We start from the raw sequence: 24,079 nt of genomic DNA on the forward strand, positions 1-24,079 counted from the left end.
TTTTTTGTGCTACCTCTGTAGGATTTGTTGCAAGGGGTGGTGGTGGGTGGATTGATGAGATCTGATGAAAATGTCTCTGTATCAACATTTTTCAAAATCTCTCTTCAGTGAATCGCTTGTGTGTCACTACCAATAATCAGACGGGCTTTTTATGTGATGACAGAGAGGCCTGCATCCCTGCCAGCCAAGTCTGTGACCAAAGAAGAAATTGTGCAAATGGGGAGGATGAGCAAGAATCATTATGTAGTAAGAATCATATTTCACTCTGTTGGTCCATGTCACATGCCCATTTGCTCCCCAGTGTTTCTCAGAAGTTTTCTAAGGTGTCACACCATAGCAAAGACACTTAGAGAGGGAAAAAGAAAACTTGAGGGTAACGGTAAAGTTTTCTGCTTCCATTGATTGTAAGTGGTTAATTGCTGTAGCTCTTGTATGTGAATAATGAAGTTCACAGGTAGGAAAATGAATTCCTGGTCATCTGATAATTCCAACCTCAGTGAAGGTTATCGGATAAACCAGTATTCTCTGTTAGAAAATCAACATAACCATAAGACCTTTTTCCCCCCATTAGGATGTGAACTACTTTTTCACAGAACTTAAATACTTCGACATCTGCCTACCTTTGCAGGTCCCATAGCATCACCCTTGTAGTGAAAACAAAAAATGGTAAAGCCCTTTTAAAGCAAAAGACTGTCACTGGAGAGATTAAGATTAAGTTGACACAACAAGATAGTGTGAGTTACATCATCACTGACTGCTTCTCATTTTCCCCGTACAAGATGATAGGGATGATCCCTTCACATAGCCAGAACATTTCTAAGCTTGCTTTTAAAACATTTACACAAATTTAAGCTGTTTTATTATAAGAATCCACAAGTCATTACTAATGCTATTTATGACTAATTAGTAAATTTTAAATTACTAATATTTTGTCCTCCTGCATATTATATACTGTGCTGTGGGATGGCTTAATACACTTCGGTTTCTTTTCTTGTAGATGATTTGCCCAACAGCCTTCCGGGATACCTCATATTTTATTGTGGCAACCCCAGATCTTGGATCTATGCTGACAAAAGATGTGATAGGATGAATGACTGTGGAGATTGCTCTGATGAAACAGGGACCTGTAAGTTCCTTCTCTATGAGGCATGCAAACTATATTTATGTGATACATGTGATGTGCTGGGCAGATAGTCTGGTAGGGTGGAGTTACTTTTTTGCCTGTTTTCTTAATTTACAGAGAATCTTTTCATTTATGTTCTGCCTTTTCATGTTTAATGCATGGGGAAGGACCTGCCTCTTTCAAGGACTGCAACAAGCTCTAGGTGCTCTGTACCACTTTCTCGCTGCTGAAGGCACACAAAAGGAACTGCTACCTGGCAGTTGCTTCTACTACCTGTAATAGCACATGGTATTATAACAACTGGTATTCTGCTTCCCTTATTCTGTATGTAGGCTGAGAGCCGTCCAGTAATATCTACTCATTAAGAAATCTTTAGAAGTGATCTCTGGAGTCAAAATTTGAGAGGGGGCTGTTGAAATATTGAAAGAATAACTTCAGCAGAATACAGTAACCCTTATTTGCAGTGTTTTCTTGAGAATCTGGTGAAATATTTTTTATGTTCAGTGCCTAATTTCTTTCCCCCATAGAAACCAAATTGCCTTGCTACTCCTCTGCTGTAGTTTTTACAATCTGTGTTAACGCCGGCACACTCCAAATTTTATTTCATATTAAATAGTAGTTGCAGTAGCCAAAGTGACTTCAGGCAAAAAAGATCAGAGATTATGTGTGAAAGGTGGAATTTTGGCTGTTGAAGCTTGTCATAATAGGAACTAGAAAAACAGCTGCTATTGAAAATGTGTCTTCTATGGAATAACAAAAGTGTAGGACTTCTTTTGCAAGAGGGCCATTTTTTGGCCAATATAAGGGTGGAATGTAACATTAGGGAGAGAAACAGTACATCAGTGACTTTTCTTTTCATGCCAGGGGCCAGTTGTACTCCTTGTGGGCCTCAGTGGTGGAGCTGCACCATGGTAGTCTTCCATGCTTACTGTGCCTGCATTCCCAGGAGTCTTTGCAACGATGGAGTACAGCACTGTTCGGACTGGTCTGATGAATATGTCTGCTCGAGATAAGCAGCCCAGGACTGGAAACTCTCAGAAGAGAATGGGAAGAATCCATCAAATATGGTTGCTGTGTGACCTCCATTAATTTTGGATTTTATGGGAAAAGTGGAACACTGCTCCTTGCACTACCACAATTATTTGAACTTGATTTTTTCCCCTGTGAGTGAGTGTAAGAGGCTCTGCTTATAAACTTCGGTGGCTCTTGGGAACACTGCATAGGCTTGATGTTAAGGGAGAAGGAATCTGGCTTTATGAATCTCACGGAGTTGAACCAGTTGCTGGTTTGTAATGCAGACCCTGCAAAACCTTGATTCTTAAAATCTTAATGACAGGAACTTTAACAAAAAAGATTATTAGCAAGGATAATACATCAAGCAACATCCATTCTTTCAGTCACAATCTGATCCTATGAGTGACTGCTGCATAAGTACTCGCAGCGTACTAGTCAACATCTTATTTCTAGTATTATGAGGTCAGTGACAATTAACTGTGATTAATTATGCTTTGCTGGTTATACTTCCTGCTCACTGCCCTTTTCCACAATTGTCTGTGGATTCTTGGATGCTTTAGGTCAGGCTTCTAAGAGCAATTATACCAGTATATTTTATGGTCAATGTGTGATGGCAATTTCTTTGGTATTTGATGCACTGGGACACCTCCATTCATTTCATGATGTTGAATTCAAGCAACAGTCCTTGTACCCATCTGATTAACTTTCTGCCTTGCATAGCAGACAAAAAGATCACCGTATCTTAAAACTCTTGTCCTAATGCAGGCGATATGACCAGAAATTAGTAATCTATTATGTAAAATGACACATTTTGTTGGTGTTTGTAGCTAGGATGCAACTGTTTAAGAAGAGCTTTGTGTGACTCATAATTTTTATCTAGAAGAGAACTGTAAACTTGGTCTTATGTAATGGAAGTATTGTATGAAGCTATATCCAATAACAGATCCTTCCTACCATAGCCTATCAGACAAAAATGGACTTGCCTATAGTCATGTAATGTTGATGGTGCAATAGATAAATATTTACAAGCTATTAATTGCCTTAGCAAATACTTTGTATTTTGCAGCACAAACGATGGAAGTGTTTAAACACTGTTGGATGGCAGATAAAAGTTAGAAGTCATGCTTACTAGATTGAGAATCACTTCTTCTTGTTCAGTCGCACAGTCGAGTCTGACTCTTTGCGACCCCATGGACCACATCACGGCAGGCCCTTCTGTCTTCCGTCGTGCTCAGGAGTTTGCTTAATTTCATATTCGTTGCCTTGATAACACTGTCTAACCATCTCATCCTTTGTCGTCCCCTTCTTCTTTGACCTTCAATCTTTCCCAGCATCAGGGTCTTCTCCAGTGAGTGCTCCCTTCTCATTTGGTGGCCAAAGTATTTGAGTTTCAGCTTCAGTATCTGGCCTTCCAGGGAACAGTCAGGGTTGATTTCTTTTAGGATTGACTGATTTGATGATCACTATAACATCATATTAAGTACGTCATTGTTTAAGTAACTGAAACATAGTGACTTTAAGACAAACAAATCTATTCTGGTATAAGTTTCATGAGCCAGAGTTTTGACTGGAGTAGGTCATAGGGACCATATCACTTCAGTCTTGTTCCATCTACTGTGGCTTCCAATTTGCTTCCTGGTTCAATTCAGGATGCTGGTATTGATGTTTAAAGCCCTGTACAGCTTGGGACCAACATACTTTAAGGACCACCTTCTCCATACAAACCTACATGCTCACTCTGGTCATCTTCAGAGGCCCTGAAGCTAGGTACGTGGCAACCTAAGAGACTTTGGAACTCCCTCCCCCGGGAGATTCACCTGTCTCCCTCTATCAGTGTCTTTCACCAGCAGGTGAAGTCTTCTTTGTTTTGTCTGGCATACCCTCAATTATGATTATTGGTCTTCCTTCTGGCATTGTTTGTATGTTTTTAACTGAATTTTATAATTTTAACTATGTTTTGTCTAAATGTTAATGTATCTTATGTTCAACACCTCGTGGATCCTGATTGGATGGAAAGGCCACATTAAAAATATTTTAAATAAAATATGTACTTGAAAAATTCTCCAATATGACTTTGTAAATTTTAATGGCTTCTTGAAGATTAAATATGTTCCAACAGAGAGAGAATGTTACAGTCAGTTATTGGGTAAGGGAGAGCCTTCTCTCTTCTCCAAATGTTTAGGGGAGCATGGATGAAGGGGGATTTCCAGTTTGTCTCTCCTTTCCTATGATTCCTCATGGGCCCTCAGCTTATGGACTTCTAATGTAGATCTCAGGTGACCTCTTTATTACTTTAAGGGGAGGAGGATATAGGCAACTAGTCAATGAATCAGTGTTATATGAATAGTAGTAACACTTTGATTTCTCATAACAACTAATGTTTTGATTTCTCATCTCATTTTCCTATAAGAAATATTTCAAGATCAGCTAACAATGGACATTTGTGTACCTCAGACCATTAGCTGTGCAATCCTAAACAGTTACGCCTTTCTTAGCCAGTTTACTTCAGTGGACTTAGAAAGGTACTTAACATGTTTCAAATGGCTGAAAGCATGTATGTACCTCATTAAAAGTGTGTGTGAGAGAAATCACATTTAGCAGTAAGTGTTCATCCCTTAAATCTTGTATTTATTTTGATATATCCATTTTTTTTTAAGGAGCTGCGGAGGCTCAAGTGGTTAAGACACTGAACTGCAGGCTGTGGAAGGTCAGTAGTTCGAGACCCGAGTTGCCGCATGACGGAGTGAGCTCCCGTCTCTAGTTCCAGCTCCTGCCAACCTAGCAGTTCGAAAGCAAGAAATTGCAAGTAGATAAATAGGTACCACTTTGGTGGGAAGGTAACAGCGTTCCGTGCACCTTGGTGTTTAGTCATGCCGGCCACATGAACACGGAAACGTCTTCGGACAGCACTGGCTCTTCGGCTTTGAAACGGAGATGAGCACCGCAACCCTAGAGTCAGACTCGACTGGCTTTCGAGCAAGGGAACCTTTACCTTTATCCATTTTTGAGGCCTGGTCACCTTTTATAACACTATGGAAAATGTGATTTCCCCCCCATGGGTGGGAGTCTTTCTCTACTTTACATTGCTATGAAATAAATTCACAAATTCTCTTCACCAACCTTATGCCACATGCTCACCTTCACATTGGTAGATGAACAGAAAAAGTCTGTTCTAATATAAATCCATTTTAGCTTATTTAGTTACATCTTAATGTGGTTTACAGGCGGTCAATGACACTATAGATAAATGCCTTACAGGAATATGTGACAAATATAAAATGATATCAGTGTAGCTTCTCAGTTCCAATTTTTTATTGCTGTATCTTAGAAATGTTAACAAAAACAGGGCGAACCACACTAAGCAACAGTCCTTTTCTGTCATTATGGCTTCGTTTAGGCAAGTTAAGACACAGTGGTTCACCACTAGCTGAGACAAGCACCAAATGATTGCTTGAATCAGTAAAAATAGTCATGAATGTTCAATTACAGGCATCAGACTTTCATATTTAACACCTCAAGAAGTGTGTTTCACAACAGAGAACCTTCATCCATTTCAACTGTAAGTCAGTGATGTACAGTTGTGTGAATCAGCCCTTTGACATAAGAGTATGGCGAGGAATCTTCTGAACTGAACCTATTTCATATTAGCCAAAAGGTGACTGTTTATTGAAAAAATTAGGGCTCATTTCAGAAGTGGAATGAGCTCATCACTTGTCTGAGAATCTTGTTCTTTTACACTAAAGGTAGAAACAGTTTGTCATATTACTAGGATAGATATTTCAATCCCATAGTTTATTTTTTAAAAATGGTTTTGACATTTGTATGGATCTTGTAATTTTGCCATCAGAATCAATAAGAATTTAATAAGTCCCAGTCTTCCATCAAGAGGCCCAAATGCTTTGCTTTTAAGTTCTGGTCTTTGGGTTTAGGTGAAGGAGTCCTTTTCTTCTGTAATTCTTCATTATCTTCAGTCTTCTTTTTTAGTAAAGGCAAATTGCACACCTGTGCTCTTCTCTTGTAAAACTGTAAGTTCTCACAAGTCTTTCTATGCCCTCCTTCTAGAGGGGACTCACAAGGTTCTTCGGCCCTGGCTCTTTTTCCATCTGCAAAAAAAGATGTCATGAAGTACCAAGAATTACTGTAACGTCTATACATTTTCAGCCCTATTGTGGCCTATATTAAGAGCTTCAGGTCTCAGACCAAGATCTGATGAAGCTATTTCAGAGCACTGGGGGAGCCAATTGCATGCATAGTCATGGCTTTCTTTCAGTTTTCCAGACTGCTGTAAAGGACACAAGGCACAAGCCTAAGCAGCTGTAATCAGAAGTAAGTCCCATGTTGTTCAATGGGGCTTAGTCCCAAGAAAGTGTTCTTAAGAGTGCAACCACAAGCTAGTATTCATTTTCAAAAGTAGACTGCCTCTTCAGCTTTGGGACTTGTGGGGGGGTGTCAAATAATTTGTTCAAAATTAAGCCTAAACAGATTCTTTGGAGTGCAGTTTCAGTGGTCTGTATCCTGTCACTCCACTCAGCAAAGTCTGAAGCCTTTCTCTAACTTAAGTGGCTCTTCCACTGGACTGGTAAGGCAGTGAACAATATACATCCTCTTCTTCATAAACCAATAAAATGGCCTTAGCATACAAACAAATCCTTATGAAGGTACATACAGAAATGCTGGACTGCTGCTCTAGATTTCAAGCTTCTTTGTGGATTAATTCCTTCTTGCATGATGTGCTCCCATTGCAAAACTGTCTAAAAAGAGTTCAAGAATCAGTCATCAATAAGCTAACAGGAAAAACAGCTAAGAATATTATTCCATGTTAGATATCCAGTGTGAAAGTACATTGGATTTAAGTTCCATTTTATATCACAGTTCCACTTTACACAGCCAAACAAGATCCTCAAAAGAAATAAACAGCCATAGATGACAGCAGCTGCAACTGACAGACAGTTGAGTTTAGATATTTACACAAACATTTGATAGTGAAAGTCTGTCTGGTGATAATTCTTATTTTACTTCCTGCTAATGAAATTTAACATTTTGTTAAAGAATGTAAACAAATGTATTATGATTATTCACCTTTGCCCCTGAATTTCTAATACATTTATAACATCTCCTTAGAAGCAAACAATTTACTTAAAATCAATACTTTTCACCACATGGAAAAATGCAAGAAATGGGTTTTGATGGATTAAATTTGTACATACATGCTCTGCCCATCCCTCTGTTTTGCAGTTATGATCAAATTCTTTCAAAGGCACTTCTGAATAAACTAGACCTATTTGAATCTGGATCCGCTGAATTACTACCATCATGTCCTAGTGAAAAAGAAAATTCAAAAAGAGTCACGATCAAATAGAATGTGACCATGCAGAAAAACAATATATTGGAATTTCTTCTTTTTTCCTTGAAATTCCTATACATAAGGAATTTGTTCACTGAATTTTGTTCCCCTCCCCAAATGTTATATTACATATCTAATAGGACAGAAGATTTTTTTCACCTCAATGCCAGTTCCAGAAAGATCCAAATAATTTAGCTTTTTGAAGGAAAGAAGGAACCCAATTCCTTTATTGGTGATGCCTGGATTACCTACATAAAGTCAAGAATATAAATATTAAGCTGAAGACTATAAAACAGGTTAACAGAGAAAAATGAATGAGATGTTGTCCTATCATGCTGGGGAAGAAGCTGTGCATAGAGTTGGAATCAGCAGCAAAGCCCACAGGAGAAGCTGGTGGAGCTGATCTTTCTCTGCTTCCCCTTCTCCCAGCAGTGTGCTGTTTATTTCAAAATTCCTCTTTGAGGGCTGAGGGCACTTCCTGAAGAAATCACATCACAAATATGGGGGGCTGCAGTGAGGAGTGGCAAAGTTTCCCCCTCCAGCATGACACCCTGACTGACTCTTCAAAAACAGTTTTCCCCATCCAGGACAAGTCACTTCCTTCAGTGGAAGAACTCTGAATTTTTAAAATGTCACATTGGATTTACTTTATTACATAAAGAAACTTTGAATTATGACCACTTGGTTGAAATACTGATTGTACAGTATCAGGGCAATGTATGTATGTCCAGCCTCATAAATTATATGGCAGACAAGGATCCATATTCTAATGTACAGTAAGCTAAATAGATACAATTACAGTCCTATATTGCCCATTAACTGGAAAGTAAGTTCTGCTACATTCAAAACGGCATACATAGTAAGTGTGCACAGGATTGAAGCTTTAAGGAATCACACCATATAATGGCTATTATAATACTGTTTCTACACTGATCAACAGAATATGGGTTGGTTCTATTGCATGATACATAATATGTTTGACTGACCTCTTAGCTTAAACAGACAACAAGAGATTTCAGTCAAATACATTGACTTGTCAATGTCTCCCCTTTTTTTCTAATAGGAAGACAGTACTATCAAATTTTGATTCATTATGTTTTCTGATATTGACTAGGACTAATGTTGGGTTAGGAGATATATACATACATTCTAATCTAAATCATACTCACAAGACAAATCTAATAGTGAAAGATTTTCAAGGCCCCTTTTCATCACTCGAACAGGTGCTGTCATTCTGCGAAGACCAGCATCTGATAAGCAATTATCTTTCAGAAGAAGCCGAGTTAGACTAGGATAAATGCAAATGTCAGTTTTCAAAATAAGCCAGATATTCATGTAAATTAAGTTTCTAGTTTTGAAAGCAGCCTGGTAATACAAAAGTAAACCCAAATATGCCAGTTTTAAGAATGCTTAAATTAGAGTAAAGTGGAAATTAATATCCATAAAATATACAGCAGCACTTTATAATTTACCTGACTGAATGTGGTATGTTTTAGTACCAAATCTAACGTGTATGATAAAGGCATCATAACAATTCAGAATTTTATATCTGTGTTGTCAGATAACCATAGTACCATAAAAAAGCCAGAATACCAGGTGAAAATACATAGCTGAAACATAGTCAGTGTAGATTTATGATTCTGATAAACTCCTCACTAATGTTTCATTTGTTGAAAATCATATGCTATCAGTATAAAGTAAAAAAGATGTTATTCTGTATGTTGAATAGGGATGGGCATGAACTGGCCCAGGAGCCAAAATTCGGCACAAACTTGGGCCAGTTTGGAGCCCCCGAATCAATATTTGGGGAAGGCGCCTTCCCTGAAAATTTACCGGACTTTTGTCTGGTTTAGTTCAGCTGTTTAGGGCCATTTAAACCTAAGAGCTGAGTGGCATGGGGTCTGCAGCTGAGCTGTGAGCCATTTCACTGGTCCATTTTGCTTCCTCCCAGCTTCAAAGCAGGGGGAGGGAAATGGATTGGTGAAACGGCTGCCAGCCATTTCAACCTAACAGGTGATGAGCACACCCACCCCGCTGATGGGAACACCCACCCTTTTGTTAGGATGAAAAGGCTACCAGCGATTAAACTCATCAGTTTCACTCCCCCTGAACTTGCCAGCTTGGCTTGGTTTGGGGTTCTGTTTGGGGGCTGCCCCAAACCCTGAACTGATTTTAGGTTCATGCCCATCCCTAATGTTGAACAATGGGATATTATCTCTGCAGTTTTATTAACTGCCGATCATAAGAAGAGGTCCAATTACTTTATTTGACATCTGAAGAAGTTTGTGTGCACATTAAAGCTTATATCTTAAATAAAACTTGGTTGGTCTTACAGGTGCCACTGGACTCAAACTTTGTTCTATTATCTGACATAGGTCATTGTTACACTCCAATCAGGAGGAAAGGCATGAAATGTTGTAAACATACACTTTTATTTTTTAAAAACAACACACCTACAACATCTTCAGAACTAAAATCAATTATCCAGTCTGTTTCTTCCCCCTCTTTTTGCAGAGGGCACCTTGGTTATGTCTCAAAGAGGCATTAACATATAAACAACCAAACACAAAACTTACGGCAACTATTACTATCTTTCACTTCAGCATGGACATAGGCAGTGGATTTACGAGAGACGCTGAATCAGTCTTCCTTTTATACTTAGAAGCACCAAGGGAGCTTCTTGCTGCTTCAGATATGGTTGCCAACAGACTTGAGGAAAAGGCTCCTGTTCCTTTAACACAGACTTGATGGGTGGAAATGAACAGATGAAGTTTTTCATTGCATGGAGGTAAATAAGACCACTGGGTAAAAACATACCATTAAACCTCTGTTAAAGGGACAGGACATTTTTTTCTCCAGGAGGTTGCAATCCTAGGTTCTGAATATCTCTCAAGCCAAGAACAAAGTAAAATATTGACCTTTCCATGTGCCCTTATGAAATGGCAATTAAAACAAACATGACCATTGGGTTACCATAGCATATATTGGCATATGGCATGTAGTTTGGCACCAACTTGCAACATTAATTCTCAGAATAAGGGTCAATCTGAAAAAGGAACTTTGTAAAGTCAACAAAGGAGTGCTTTAGAAAACTTTTCAGACTTGCTATACTAAAATAATAATGTCAAACTCTCCCAGTTCTTTTTATTTGCCAGGAAACAAACCCTCAGTGAACTTGTACCTAGACAGCGTCTCCTTGGTAATATGTTCTAGCAGCTCATGGTCATCTCCAAGTTTACAACATGACAAATCCAAACATGTTAGATCTCGAAAAGATTTAATTTCTTCAAGTTTTTCAGAAATAATCAGATATCTATAAAAGAGTACAAAAACCAAAAGTAAGATTCTACAACCTGTTCACTATCTTCCATTCCAGTGGCTGTCAGTATTGTACACAGGAAACATTCTAAGAAGTTTAGTATGCCTTGAGGGCTACTCTGGATGTGATATGTTTATGCCCTGGCCCAATATTCTGTTTCTGCTCTTGCTCTATTCTGCTGCACAGTAGTGAAAATCTGTAAAGTGGTAGATGAAAAGCCAGATAAAGAAAATAAAAATAGTCTTAGTAAGGGGAAGGACTGTCTAAACCACAGTTGTGAAAGACCTCATCAAAAACTTGAAAAGTATGGCTGTGTTCAGACAGAATGATGTTGGAATTTGCTTTCAATTCCCGTTGAGAGAAAACCAGAGTGAAAATACCTAACTAAATGAATAAGTTTAACAGGTGGTAACTAACAACAGTGTAGTGCCATGCATTCAGATGATTAACTATGCTTAGTTAATTAAACCATATTTTCTTGTTAATTAAGCCATGTTTCCCTGCATATCTTCCAGGACAATCTGGATGAAATATGAAAGAGTATGCAAGAAGAAAGTTGGGATCAGGTCTTAGATTTTTGTGAAGTTGTATGGTGTGTGGTAAACCACGCCTATGCTTCAATCCTAAATTCATTTACTTGATAATAACGACCCTTGACTTTTTAACAGGTTTTATTTTTAACCAACTGGTACACAGTCTTTACTCCCAAGTAAAAGTATGTATGGTGTTATCTGATAGATACTACAACCACGTAAGGATACTGAATACCTGAGAGCACTGCTATAGGGTACACTGCAAACCTAAATATATTCTAGGTCACATGAACTGCCTGTTCCAAGAGCATTCAGCATTAATAATGAAAATATGCCCTATGCATGCAGTATTTAAAAAAGAAAAAAAAGAAAAGAAACTGACCAAGCTCTTTTTACAATATGGCATCTGCAATTTTACAGAGCATAAGCAAAAAAGAAAAAAATCCTGAGGAACCTGCAATCAAAGCAAGAAAGATTCAAGAGTAAATGTTACTTTTCTTATGTGGTGGTAGAAAGTGTTGTCAAGTTGTAGACAGCTTATGGCGACTCTGTAGCGTTTTCAAAGGAAGAGACGTTTAGAGGTGGTTTGCCATTGCTTTCCTCTACATTGTGACTCTACACTTCCTTGGTGGTCTCCCATCCAAATACTAACCAGGGACACATTAACACATAAAGCTGTCTTATGCTGAATCAGACCCTTGGTCCATCAAGGTCAGTATTGTTTACTCAGACTGGCAGCAGCTCTCCAGGGTCTAGAGCAGAAGTCTATTCACATCACCTACTACTTCATCTTTTAAACTGGAGATGCCAGGGATTGAGCCTGGGACCTACTGCATGCCAAGCAGATGCTCTACCACTGAGCCACAGCTGACGCTGCTTAGCTTCCGAGATCTGATGAGATTTGGCTAACATGGGCTTTAATATTAATATGCAACATTTTTAAAATCTTAAACTGTAATGAATAAAAGTAGCGCAAGCTTCACTAGAGAACAGTTGGTACAACATGAAACAAGAAATCTCAACATGGTCTCATTTCTAGATACTTAAATTTGGCAACTGGGACTATAAACAGACAAACCAGATTTTTCTACAAACCTGAGAAAAGCCCAGGTTTTCAGAAAAATCTGAAAAAAATACTGAAAATAATAGCAGTGCCTGTAGCTTTAAGAAACAAATACCCTCTCAAGGACACTGTGGGGACTGCTAGAAAACCACAATAGTATTTCTAGTTTTCAAGCCTTGGTTTCTGTCATAAAAAAACATGGTGAGGGGGTAGGGCCCTTTCCAGGGCTATTTTGGCCTCTGAGGGAGGATTCATAAAGTCCAGGCCTGCCAGCAACAACCACTGGGTGACTTGCAGCATGTGATCTGCATGACTCACCAAGGACTGACTGCTTGCCACTGTTCCACAGCAACCACCCCATGAAAGCCAGTTACAGTTTCAGACTAGGATACTGGACCCAGTTTAGAATCTCTACTCTGCCATGAAACCTACTTGGTGACCTTGAACCAGTCACACACTCTTAGCCTAACCTGCTTTATAGAGTTGTTATAAGGATAATGAAGAAGGGCCAGCTGTTATACCCCACTTTTCTCTACTTTAAAGAGTCCAAAGTGGCTTACAATAGCCTTCCCTTCCTCTCCCCACAACAGGCACCTTGTGGTGGGGCTCCTCCCAATTTGGTGTCATCTGCAAATTTAATGAGTAGCCCCACCATACTCTCATCCAGTTCATTTATAAAAATATTGAAAAGTACCAGGCCCATAACCGAGCCCTGTGGCACTCCACTCTACACCTCTCTCCATTAAGATGAAATGCCACTGACTACTACTCTTTGAGTGCGGTTCTCCAACCAGTTCCCTATCCACCTAACTATCCTAGAGTCCAGTCCACACTCTTCTGGGGTACCCATCAGAACATGATAGGGAACCCTGTCAAAAGCTTTACTGAAATCCAGGTAAACGACACCTACCTATTTTTCAAACACAGTATCTGAAGCACTAAACTTCCATAAGCATCAGTAAATTTTTGCAAAGCTCTGAGTCCTGTTCTTGGCTCTGTAAACTTCTGTCTTGCATCTGCAGCATAGAAAAGCTTTTCTCCAATCTGCTCGGGAAAGCCAATCAGTGAATCAACATGATGGATGTTGTCTGCAATGTAACTTAAGACTAGGCTGAAGAGAGACTTGGCAGAATAGCGGAGATTTCCCTCCTTTGTGTAAGTGAAGATGAAGTGATCTGTCCTGCCATTATCATTTTCCCTGTTCATACAGAGCTCAACAGAGAATCCTTTGGAAAACAGTCTTGAAGGCTTTGGTTTCAAAACATGGTCATTTAGTCCACCTGAAGCCTGATTTAATCTATATAGCTGCCCATTTTCCCGGATATACACAGACTCCATATCTGGTTTGTTTTCTGCATTGAGATAGCATGACATTTTTCAGAGTTTCTGTGAGAGAAAAAAACAATACAAAAACATAAAACAAATCAAATGGGGATATAATTTAGAAAATACAAGAGTTTGCAGCTTTCACTTCTCCAGGCTCTATGTCCTACAAAAAAAAATGCTAAAAAGGTGCCACAAGACATCCTATAGACTAAAGAGGAGCACTGAAAAGCCTCTTCAATAAATGTCATTTTAAAAAGATATAAAGCAGATACTTAGAAAATGCTTGGCTGTTCGACTCCTCGGTTATTATCTTTTATTACAAAGTATGATATATTTATATTCCCTGAAACAGGTGAGGAGACACTGTCGCCCTTAATATCCTGGTTGGAAAGATAAATGTCCACAATCCAACAGACCAAACGCATTCAGACGCAGAGCCACGCAGCAGACTAGGGTCCATATCTAACAGGGCACTGAGAGCCATTCTATACCTGCAATTTCATTGGGGGGGGGGGGGCCCTGATAAAATAAGAAACACGTAACGTGTAGCAAACAGCCCCTTTAGGGACAAGTCTCCCTAACGCATTATTTGCGGAGAGCTGAGCCCTCTTTAATGGGGGTGGGGACATCCAAAATATAACACATGCGGTCTTAAGTGTACAGTCTCTACGATACACCACTTCTGTCTACTCATTCTCTACACTGCATTAAAAAGATTGGGGTCTCTGGCCTCAAGTAAGGGCAAGAAGAGACCAACCTGTGAGGCATAAGGCGGAATGAAGCGGGGCTCGTGGCGGCGCCGATCCTTCAAGTCCTGCCAGCTCAGTTGGCAGGGGACGGGCCTTGCACCTTGGGAGGCCTCTTGAGCCTCCCTCCTCTCTCAAGTATGTGGAAAGACACTCAGCCTAGTCTTCCGGTCAAACCCGAAAGCCGCTCTTGGCCATGGTTCTCTGTGGGCGCATCACTATATCCTTTAACATCTCTATGTGGAAGTCCTATAATACTTCAAAATGTAAAGCGAGTTCCTTTTGAAACCGGAAGGGCTGACGAGGACTAAAGAAGGGAGACCTCTAGCCTATTCTAACTCGATGGTGTGAAGCGCCTCCTTGGCTACAGAATGGCGACTGCGCAGCTGTAGTAATTGACGCGAAACCCGAAGCGCTCCCCGGGAGGGTGGGAGGGACCATTTTTGTTTGCTATGGAAACGGATTGAAGCGAGAGCACTAATAAGATTACCAATCTTTTAACAGCTGCACAGTTGAGTGAAGATCAACAGGACCGAGCCTAAACGCCCCGTTTAGAGCAGCATATTATTTAAAACAACCCAGCAAACATATACATGTAGGGGTGTGTTTCTGGTACTGTGATGCTTTTCTTTGTAGTAAATATTATAAATGGTGCTTAAGTTTTGCTCAGCTGTTGAATGTCTGCTTGTCATGTAGCAGTTACGCGCACCGGCGTGCTACCCGAAAAAACAGCCAGGGATAGGGAGGCATGATAATATAATAGCGAGGGTTCGCTGCAAAATTCATTTTAAAGGATTATTATGTATCAATATCTTTAAAATGAGTTTATCAAAGCTTCCCAATTTTGTTTAAAACTGGAAATTCGATGTACATAGATAACAATGTATTCTAGAGTTGTTTGTCTGGCTGTGATTTAGGAACCAGCTGTTGCTAAACGAATTTTTCCGTAATCCGGCCCCTGCTTGGCTTTCCCTTTAGAGGTGGAATTGGCTACTAAGCAACTAGGCAACATTCTCAGTAAATGGTTTGGTGAATCTTGATAAAGTCTGAGAAGAGAGAATGAGATCAACGAACTTTTGCCTTAGCACTGAAGGAGCGGATGTTATTCTAGCAACATCAAGTGATGAAAAATATCCTCCAGAAAATATCATTGATGGGTAAGTATGGTTTTGCTTTCACATTAGCTTCTAATGTTTGGTGACTTGCTATATGTAGGATGTCTTCCAATCCTAGCAGTTCTTAAATTTAGTAAAACCATAAATTTCCTGCAAAATGCAACAGTAATTAGAATTGTAGCTTAGAGCATAATGTCAGAGAGAATGAGCTGTGGTTGAGGACATCCCGAGTTTGAGTGTCACCTCTACTATGATTATTTATTATGATTATAATCTACTATAAACTCACGAGGGACAGCTTTAACTTCTTTAGCCCCACTCCTGCATCTGTAACAGTGGAATAATAGTAATGGTAGGTTTACACATTACGGGATTATTGTTATTTTACTGCAAATGTTTGTGAAGTGCTTTGAAAACTGAAATCTAAATATTAGTACTAATTTTAAGAATTGATATGTGACTTTGCAAATAAGGCTCATTGAAGAATAATTTTAACAGCAGCCATGCTGCTCCTTCAGGTGTTTCAAGAGTTCATGTACCTTGTTTCAGTAATTCTTGAAAGAACCCTGTGATAGGCTGCAATTATTATTATCCCTATGTTAAGGATGAGATGAGGGTCACTAAGGCTGCCATAATAAGGGGTTGTCTAAAATCTTCAGTGAGGACAGTGCTGTTTGTGTAAACATTTTACTCATGGTATAGTGGACGACAGGCAGAATCATTTCTCATGTGAATTCTTTCAAATATTTTATCAAGTAGATCTAAAATTTTTGTTTTGCATTGATGAATTTGAATTCTGAACTATTCATATTACAACTGTATGAATACATATTAGAATGTCTTTTTCTCTCTCAATAGACAATCTGAAACATTTTGGACAACAACTGGGATGTTTCCACAGGAATTTGTTATTTGTTTTCATAAATGTGTAATTATAAGTAAACTCACAATCCAGTGTTATTTAGGTAAGGCATACTATATAGGTATAGCATACTATATAAACTTTTTTTAAGTTTATGAACAATATAGTCTAAATGTTCCATATTTCACATTGGTGGTCTTCAGTCCATGAATTGGGACTGTCAGGTGGGTAACAGCCCATTTGATTGGATATGTGTGCCTCTATTGAACCAGTGAGCTTGTGCTAAGAGCAAGCCATACCTCCTGACTCCTTGTAAGGTAAAGGTAAAGGTTCCCTTGCTCGAAAGCCAGTCGAGTCCGACTCTAGGGTTGCGGTGCTCATCTCCATTTCCAAGCCAAAGAGCCAGTGCTGTCCGAAGACGTTTCCGTGGTCATGTGGCCGGCATGACTAGATGCCGAGGCACACAGAACGCTGTTACCTTCCAACCTAAGTGGTACCTGTTTATCTACTTGCAATTTCTTGCTTTTGAACTGCTAGGTTGGGAGGAGCTGGGACCAGAGACGGGAGCTTACTCCGTCATGCAGCACTTGGGTCTCAAACTGCTGAACTACTGACCTTCTGGTCTGCAGTTCAGTGTCTTAACCACTTGAGCCACCTCAGCCTTTGTATGCACATGGAAAAGAGCAGCAGGACAAAAAGTTGAGGGCACTCAGTCATATTTATTTCTCATTATGTTTTTATTTCTCATTATGGTACATCTCCTGGTACTCAGTTTATGTTACCTCTCTTGGTTCTCCCAGTCTTCTATCTGCAGTCCATAGAATTCTCTCACATGCTGTGGGGGGAGGGGGGGACAGACTCCCAGGAACACTGAGGGGCTATTTTGGGATACAGTGGGAGGGGAGGCTGAAATTTCACTCTGTGAACCGAAATCCTTCTGCTCACAGAAAAGCTCTAGTGTATCCATGCCAGTGTGTCCATGTTTTGTGAGTTCAGGAACTGGAAAGGTTGACAATCATTGTTTTATTTGGATAAAAATATCTGCATGTTCTGTAATAATCAGGGGTCATTTCATAGAAAAAGAGGTGCAGGAGCTCATTAGCATAACTCATTAGCCTAACTTATTTGCATATGCCATACCCCCTGACATCACTGGAAGTGTGTCAGAAGGCAACACCCACCGCTCAGGCTCCACTGGACTGTTTTGAATTGCCAGCTACCGGGGGGGGGGAGGACGTGCAGATCTGTCCTCGCAGAGGAGGGAGAGCTTGTACCTGAATAAAACTTGGTCTTAAAGGTGCCACTGGACTGTTTTGGGCTGGGGGGCCCTCTGCAACTTACCTGGCTGCTTCTTGCTCTGACTGAGGGCTGCTGGGAGCAGGGGGTGGGGCTTGTTGCATGTGCCCACCCCCTGGGCTCTTTACTGCCGGAGCTGCGCTCCTGCAGGAAATGATCCCTGGTAATAATATATGTTTTAATCTTCAAAGAAGACAAACTGTGTTTCATGAGAATAAATGTATCTCATTGTTTTATATATATTTGGGAAAGTAGGCTTTTATTTCCAGATTTCAGCAAACAGTTGGTAACACTGACTGGTAACACTTGTCATCTTTTCTAAGCTGTTGTATACACTCATGAAAGATTAATTTTATCAACATGTATTTCTATGTTATTGAATTTAATGGTGTGAAGTTTATTTCTTGTACATTGTGGTAGATTTCCATCTGTGAAAATATACCTACATTTAAAAAAAAGAACATTGAAGCTGGAGGTAGCAGATAGGAACTCTTGAAATATGCTTTTGGTTTAGGAAGCAGTGACTGTATCTTCGGGTGTTTTGATAACTTCAAGCTGCTCAGAGATGAACTGAGCTCACCATATCATTGGGCCTGGCATCCAAAATGGTCCCGCAGGCTCTAGGTAACTAGAACTATCTAGAGTCAGCCCATGAATAGGCTGCTGTGTCCTCTGCACTGCAAACCAAAGGGATTCTTGGGATTAAGGAAGAGAAGATCACTGCATCCAGATTCTGGCATTATACATACAGTGCACTGCATTCACAGAGCCCTTATCTGAGTTCAGACACTTGTAATTCACAAGGTACTAGTTTCATCAGAGTTAGCTGCACTACTTAAAAATGCTAATAGGGGGAGGGTGTGAATTCCAAAATACAAAAGTATGATTTTTACATGGGTGGGGATCCACTGGTCAGAAAGTTTAGATAATTCCAAAATGAGGGCCAGCCTTGGGGGTCCTCCTTTTAAAGCTCTGTGATATGATACTTATTTTACCTTCCAGGAATTATGACAGTTATCTCTTACAAGTGAATAAAGGCTACGTTATCTTTTGTTACAGATTTTTTTAAAAGGTTCATGTGAAATCAGGAAAATTTGAAATGAGATTGATAGAGGGTTTTTTTTAATATTGTCTAGTGCAGACATTACGTATTGAAAAAAGCATGTCTAAAGATCCAGTAGATTTTGAACACTGCATTGAAAAAGGTGAGTATACTTGGTTGGATGATTGCAATCTGATGTACAAATCAATCCTAGGTATATTTATTTGGAAGGCAGTCACACAACTCAGTAGGACTTCTGTGCAAGTCTACATAGGATTGGACGGTAAAACTGTAGTGTTAGAATAAAAGTGGGCTTTATTCCTTTGAAGTCCCAGGATTTAAAGGGAGATTCACAAAATCTTTCGTATGCAGAGTCAGTCCATGTTACAGTTGTCTGCTTAGAGAAGCGTCCATCTCATTGCGAATCATTTCTTCATTTTGTCATTTACTGCACGATTAAGTACTCCTTTATATTACTCTACCTGAAAGAGCTACTGTAAATACAATTGAGATGCTGTATGTTATGTGCTTTAGATCTCCCCCCCTTCTCTATGGGAGCAACTGGGCTAATAGTCCATATGTTCTATAATAGTAAGAATTATAAGAATATTTTTATCTCCATAATCGCTTAAATCACTTTTATTCCTTTATTGAGATGGAAAGCAGATAAAATAGCTTTAATATTAAGATGGTGAATTTTGGGTGGAGAATGAAAGCAGAACAATGGGGACAGGTACAAACTAAAGAGGGTTTTCTACATACTTGGAGAAATCTCACCTGTATGCAGAAAAATGCTACAGTTTGTCTTACAGTACAATCCTAAGGACACTTTTCTGGGAATAAGCCCCATTGAGTAGACTTCAGCAGACTTCTGAGTAGACCTGTTTAGGATTGTTCTTTTAATCCCCTTAATTGCCAGGGGAGCAACAAAAAGTAATGATAAAAGTGCAGATGGAAGCTATGGTGATTATTATTACACAGAAAGAGTGGAAAATAAGTGGTTACCACAAATTTGCAGCCTCCCTGAAGCTTCCAAAAATCCAAATAAATCTCAAAGTTTGTTGTTGTTCAGTTGCACAGTCGAGTCCGACTCTTCGCGAGAATGGAGGAAGCACCAAATGCAAGTGGAATCTGCTTCCTTTGAGCTAAATAGCAATGGAAATCTTGGGGGGAGAGAAGATGAGAAATTTCCCTTCCCTACAGGCCCCAGCTTGTTTTAATCTAACTTTAATTTAACAGGGTTAAATTTTAGCCCCCAATGAAATTTATAAAACATAACTGAGTCATTTCATTGAAGTCAGGATTTAATTCTTTCTTAATGATACTTTACAGTGCTGTAAATCTTATTTGATGGAATCTTTTAACAACATATTGCATATTAATTTGTACAATTTTAAATGTTTAGACTTGGAATATAAAGAAGGGGAGCTTCAAACAGAAGAATTTTCTGTGAGTGCATATCATTATTATTGTGACATGTACAAGAACAGATAACTTTGAAAAACACCTTGAATTAGCCCAGTTAAGATGTCTGAAAGAGGTTTAGAAACATCCACAATAAAACTTGAAAAGGGAGCTTCATGATTATTACATACAATAGTATTGTATAGTCATTGTCCAAAATTCAGAGACTGTTAATCATCCTATGGGACTGAAATTATTAAGTTACTGTGGTAAATGTTGTCAGTGACTGTTACAAGGATTGTCCCCACTCACTGATCTTTTATGCATTTTGTACATTTATTCATGAATACATAAGTTCTTGTATTGTGAGAAAGGGAGAAAAGTACTTCTTTCTCAACCTGCTCTATCCCATACATAATCTTATAAACTTCGATCATGTCACCCCTCAGCCGTCGTTTCTCCAAGCTAAAGAGCCCCAAGCGTTTTTAACCTTTCTTCATAGGGAAAGTGTTCCAACCCTTTTATCATTCTAGTTGGCCTTTTCTGCACTTTTTCCAATGCTATAATATCCTTTTTGAGGTGTGGTGACCAGCCATACATTACTATTGGAAATACCATTGCTTTGACCATATGGACTTTTGTTGGCAGGGTGATGTCTCTACTTTTTATTATGCTGTCTAGGTTTGCCATCACTTTCCTCCCAAGGAGGAAATTTCCCTTCCAATCTGTGCAGCTATCAACCAGAGGCATGAAGTTTCCTGTACACAGGAGCCAGAAAATCTGCCTTGCCTGGCCAACCACTCATGGGGCCAAGATTTATTATTTTCATTTGTAGTCCGCCTTTCTGACTGGGACCCAAGGCAGATTATAAATGTGGTAGCCAAAGGAGCGGTATTTATGAGCCTGTTTTTTTTGCTGCACCTCTCCTATGCTTGCTCCACTTAGGTTTTGGTTTCTCATAGATGAATATTATGGCCCCTCCTATTAATCCCATAACGGGACTGGTAGTGGATTACCCAGCTCTTTGGCAGTACTGGCTGTTCCTGTGTTGGGTCAGATCTGCCCAGGATAACTCTCCCGATGGCAGTCCCAAGAAATTAAACTAAGAGAAGGAGTTAGGGCTCCCAACACTACCTAAGCAAATGCTGGGAGATTTGGGGGTTGGTGCTTGGGAAAGTGGAGTTTGGGGATGATGTGTTGTCACTTCAAGGGAATTTCCTCTGATTTCTATGGTCATTATTATTTCTTGATGGTGGGCAACTAGAACTGGGCAACCTTTACCTGTCTACTCAAAAGGAAGTCTCTCTGTATTCAGTAGTGCATACTCAAAGGTAAGGGAGCATAAGAATCCAGCCATAAAGGGGCATTTGAAGCCATGGAGAGAACGGAGGAAGCACCAAATGCAAGTGGAATCTGCTTCCTTTGAGCTAAATAGCAATGGGAATCTTGGGGGGAGAGAAGATGAGAAATTTCCCTTCCCTACAGGCCCCAGCTTGTTTTAATCTAACTTTAATTTAACAAGGTTAAATCTTGGCCCCCAATGAAATTTATAAAACATAACTGAGTCATTTCATTGAAGTCAGGATTTAATTCTTTCTTAATGATACTTTACAGTGCTGTAAATCTTATTTGATGGAATCTTTTAACAACATATTGCATATTAATTTGTACAATTTTAAATGTTTAGACTTGGAATATAAAGAAGGGGAGCTTCAAACAGAAGAATTTTCTGTGAGTGCATATCATTATTATTGTTACATGTACAAGAACAGATAAGTTTGAAAAACACCTTGAATTAGCCCAGTTAAGATGTCTGAAAGAGGTTTAGAAACATCCACAATAAAACTTGAAAAGGGAGCTTCATGATTATTACATACAATAGTATTGTATAGTCATTGTCCAAAATTCAGAGACTGTTAATCATCCTATGGGACTGAAATTATTAAGTTACTGTGGTAAATGTTGTCAGTGACTGTTACAAGGATTGTCCCCACTCACTGATCTTTTATGCATTTTGTACATTTATTCATGACAGTCTCAACATTTTTGACATTTATTTGCAAAACATATGTTTCTATGTAATACAATCCTCTGTATTTCAGGGCTTTTCTGCATTTTCAACTTAGTTTTGATTTTCTTGGTAGTTGATCCACAAGCATCGGAATCTGTTTGGGTACAGTTCTGCTCATCTTCCTTCTGCATTTTCACAGTTGTAGAGTCAGTTTATTTTCTTCCACATGTTCCTTAAATAATCAGGATTCTGAGAAGGTGCTGTTGTCATTGGTGGCATCACAGCACCCCGACACATACCTTTTCATTTTAACGTGTGCTTATATGGCTAAATTGATATCATAGCTGAATTTTAAAAATATTGAAAATAAACACAGAATGATGAACTGAATGATGAACTGAAAGAGCAGGGGGGGCTCCATTGGCACATGCAAGGCTGCTCGGGTGGGGGGGAATAGCATTCCCAGGAGGGGGCTGCAGTTGGCTGTTTCCTATGCTGAGTGTCTAACACAAGCCAAACATGATCTGGCCAAAAACTCCCATTCATTTCTGTCCAAGTGTTAAGCACATGCTAAAATGTCTTCCATTTAAATTACTTGAGATTTTAAATGCCTAGTTTGGGTTGGATTGAGTTCATCTTTTTATTTCTATTGCTATTAATATTTTTCTCTCTTCTTTTGACAGTTTCCTGAGTTCCAGGCTACGCACCTGAGATTCATCATTTTATCCGCCTTTGATACTTTTGTGTCAGTTCATAGGGTAATAGCAGAAGGAATAGCACAAGATATTTAAAACCAAGGTTGAAGAACTGTAATCAGAAAAATAGTAATAATATGGTATTGATATATGCATTCCATTAAAGAATGTTTTGCAAAATGAGTATTTTATATGATTTTGCTGTGGAATTGTTTCTTCAGGCAGAAAGTTCTGACACAAAATCCCCTTGTAAGTACAGCTATAAGCATTTTTTTAACAGCTGCCACTGGAACCCCTCAGTCCCCTAGTGCAAAAATTGTTGAAGCATATAAATGTAGAAGTCTGCATTCAGGGCTTGCCCTAGTTTTTATTTTTATTTGTTGATTTATGTTATTTATTTACATTATTCATAGCCTGCCTTTCTCACTTGGATTTAAGATGGGATTGCACAGAGTGAGTCAATAAAATTGATGGATGGGACATTCAGTAAACAGTGCAGTAGGATTTGGGTTGTAGAACCAACCAGAAGTCTAAAAACAGAACTGAAGCAAAGCATAAATATAAAATGTCACATTAAATGATGCAAAAATTACACAGTAGGATCCTAGCTTCAGCAAACTATACACAGTAGTATAGACCACAGTCCCTAATAATTTTTCTGAGTAACTTTGTGAATCACTTAGTGCAGTGCAACTCTATTGCCTGCATAGAAAAGCCCTCTCGAATAATTTAGTTTTGCATAGTTTGTGGAAAGCCATGAGAGTTGGAGCCTTCCTGACCTCACGCACAAGGTGGGGCCCACAACAAAGAAGGCACATGTATGGGCATTTGTTGATTTTGCCCATTTACAGGTTGGCACCTGCAGAAGATCCTGCTCCAGTTAGCAAAGCTGTCATGGCACACAGTTTTGCAGATATGAAGGACCAAGGCCATGAACGACTTTACATGTGGTAGCATTTATCTTAATTTGAACCCAGTAACTGACGGGCAGTCAGTGAAGTGCCTGCAGGGTGGGAGTAATATGCATGCTCTGTCTAGCTCCTGATAATAGCCAAGTCTGTAGTTTTCTAAACCGGAGGTGTTGAACTCATTTGTTACAAGAAGAAGAGAAGAGATTGGATTTATACCCCGCCTTTCACTACCCAAAGGAGTCTCAGAGCGGTTTACAAACTCCTTTCCCCTCCTC

At 39.3% G+C, this 24,079-nt stretch overlaps 2 protein-coding genes across 5 annotated transcripts; one reads left to right on the top strand and one right to left on the bottom strand.

Moving 5' to 3' along the window:
- Nucleotides 1–5,458: 5,458 nt before the first annotated feature.
- LRRC42 (leucine rich repeat containing 42) lies at nt 5,459–14,745 on the bottom strand. 2 transcript variants are annotated; one of them, XM_015427704.1, is made up of 8 exons: nt 14,480–14,745; nt 13,307–13,782; nt 10,663–10,794; nt 8,651–8,769; nt 7,641–7,729; nt 7,345–7,455; nt 6,804–6,888; nt 5,459–6,240 (listed from the first exon to the last, which is right to left on the bottom strand). In XM_015427704.1, the coding sequence occupies exons 2-8, from the start codon at nt 13,768–13,770 to the stop codon at nt 5,987–5,989; spliced, it is 1,254 nt and encodes a 417-aa protein (XP_015283190.1). In that variant the 5' UTR covers nt 13,771–13,782; nt 14,480–14,745; the 3' UTR covers nt 5,459–5,986. The 2 variants fall into 2 exon arrangements, with proteins under 2 accessions (XP_015283190.1, XP_015283191.1); XM_015427705.1 differs by lacking the exon at nt 10,663–10,794.
- Nucleotides 14,746–14,848: 103 nt separating this feature from the next.
- Nucleotides 14,849–23,098, top strand: HSPB11 (heat shock protein family B (small) member 11). Of its 3 annotated transcripts, none has more exons than XM_015427712.1 (6): nt 14,849–15,080; nt 15,447–15,625; nt 16,442–16,548; nt 18,878–18,946; nt 20,189–20,232; nt 22,882–23,098. In XM_015427712.1, exons 2-6 carry the CDS (start codon nt 15,528–15,530, stop codon nt 22,987–22,989), a joined length of 426 nt encoding a protein of 141 aa, XP_015283198.1. In that variant the 5' UTR covers nt 14,849–15,080; nt 15,447–15,527; the 3' UTR covers nt 22,990–23,098. The 3 variants fall into 3 exon arrangements, with proteins under 3 accessions (XP_015283198.1, XP_015283200.1, XP_015283199.1); XM_015427714.1 differs by having other exon boundaries at nt 14,849–15,069; XM_015427713.1 differs by having other exon boundaries at nt 14,849–15,063.
- Nucleotides 23,099–24,079: the final 981 nt, after the last annotated feature.

The sequence above is a fragment of the Gekko japonicus genome, unplaced genomic scaffold (assembly GCF_001447785.1).
Source record: "Gekko japonicus isolate JY-2015 unplaced genomic scaffold, Gekko_japonicus_V1.1 scaffold332, whole genome shotgun sequence".
NCBI classification, from domain to species: domain Eukaryota; kingdom Metazoa; phylum Chordata; class Lepidosauria; order Squamata; family Gekkonidae; genus Gekko; species Gekko japonicus.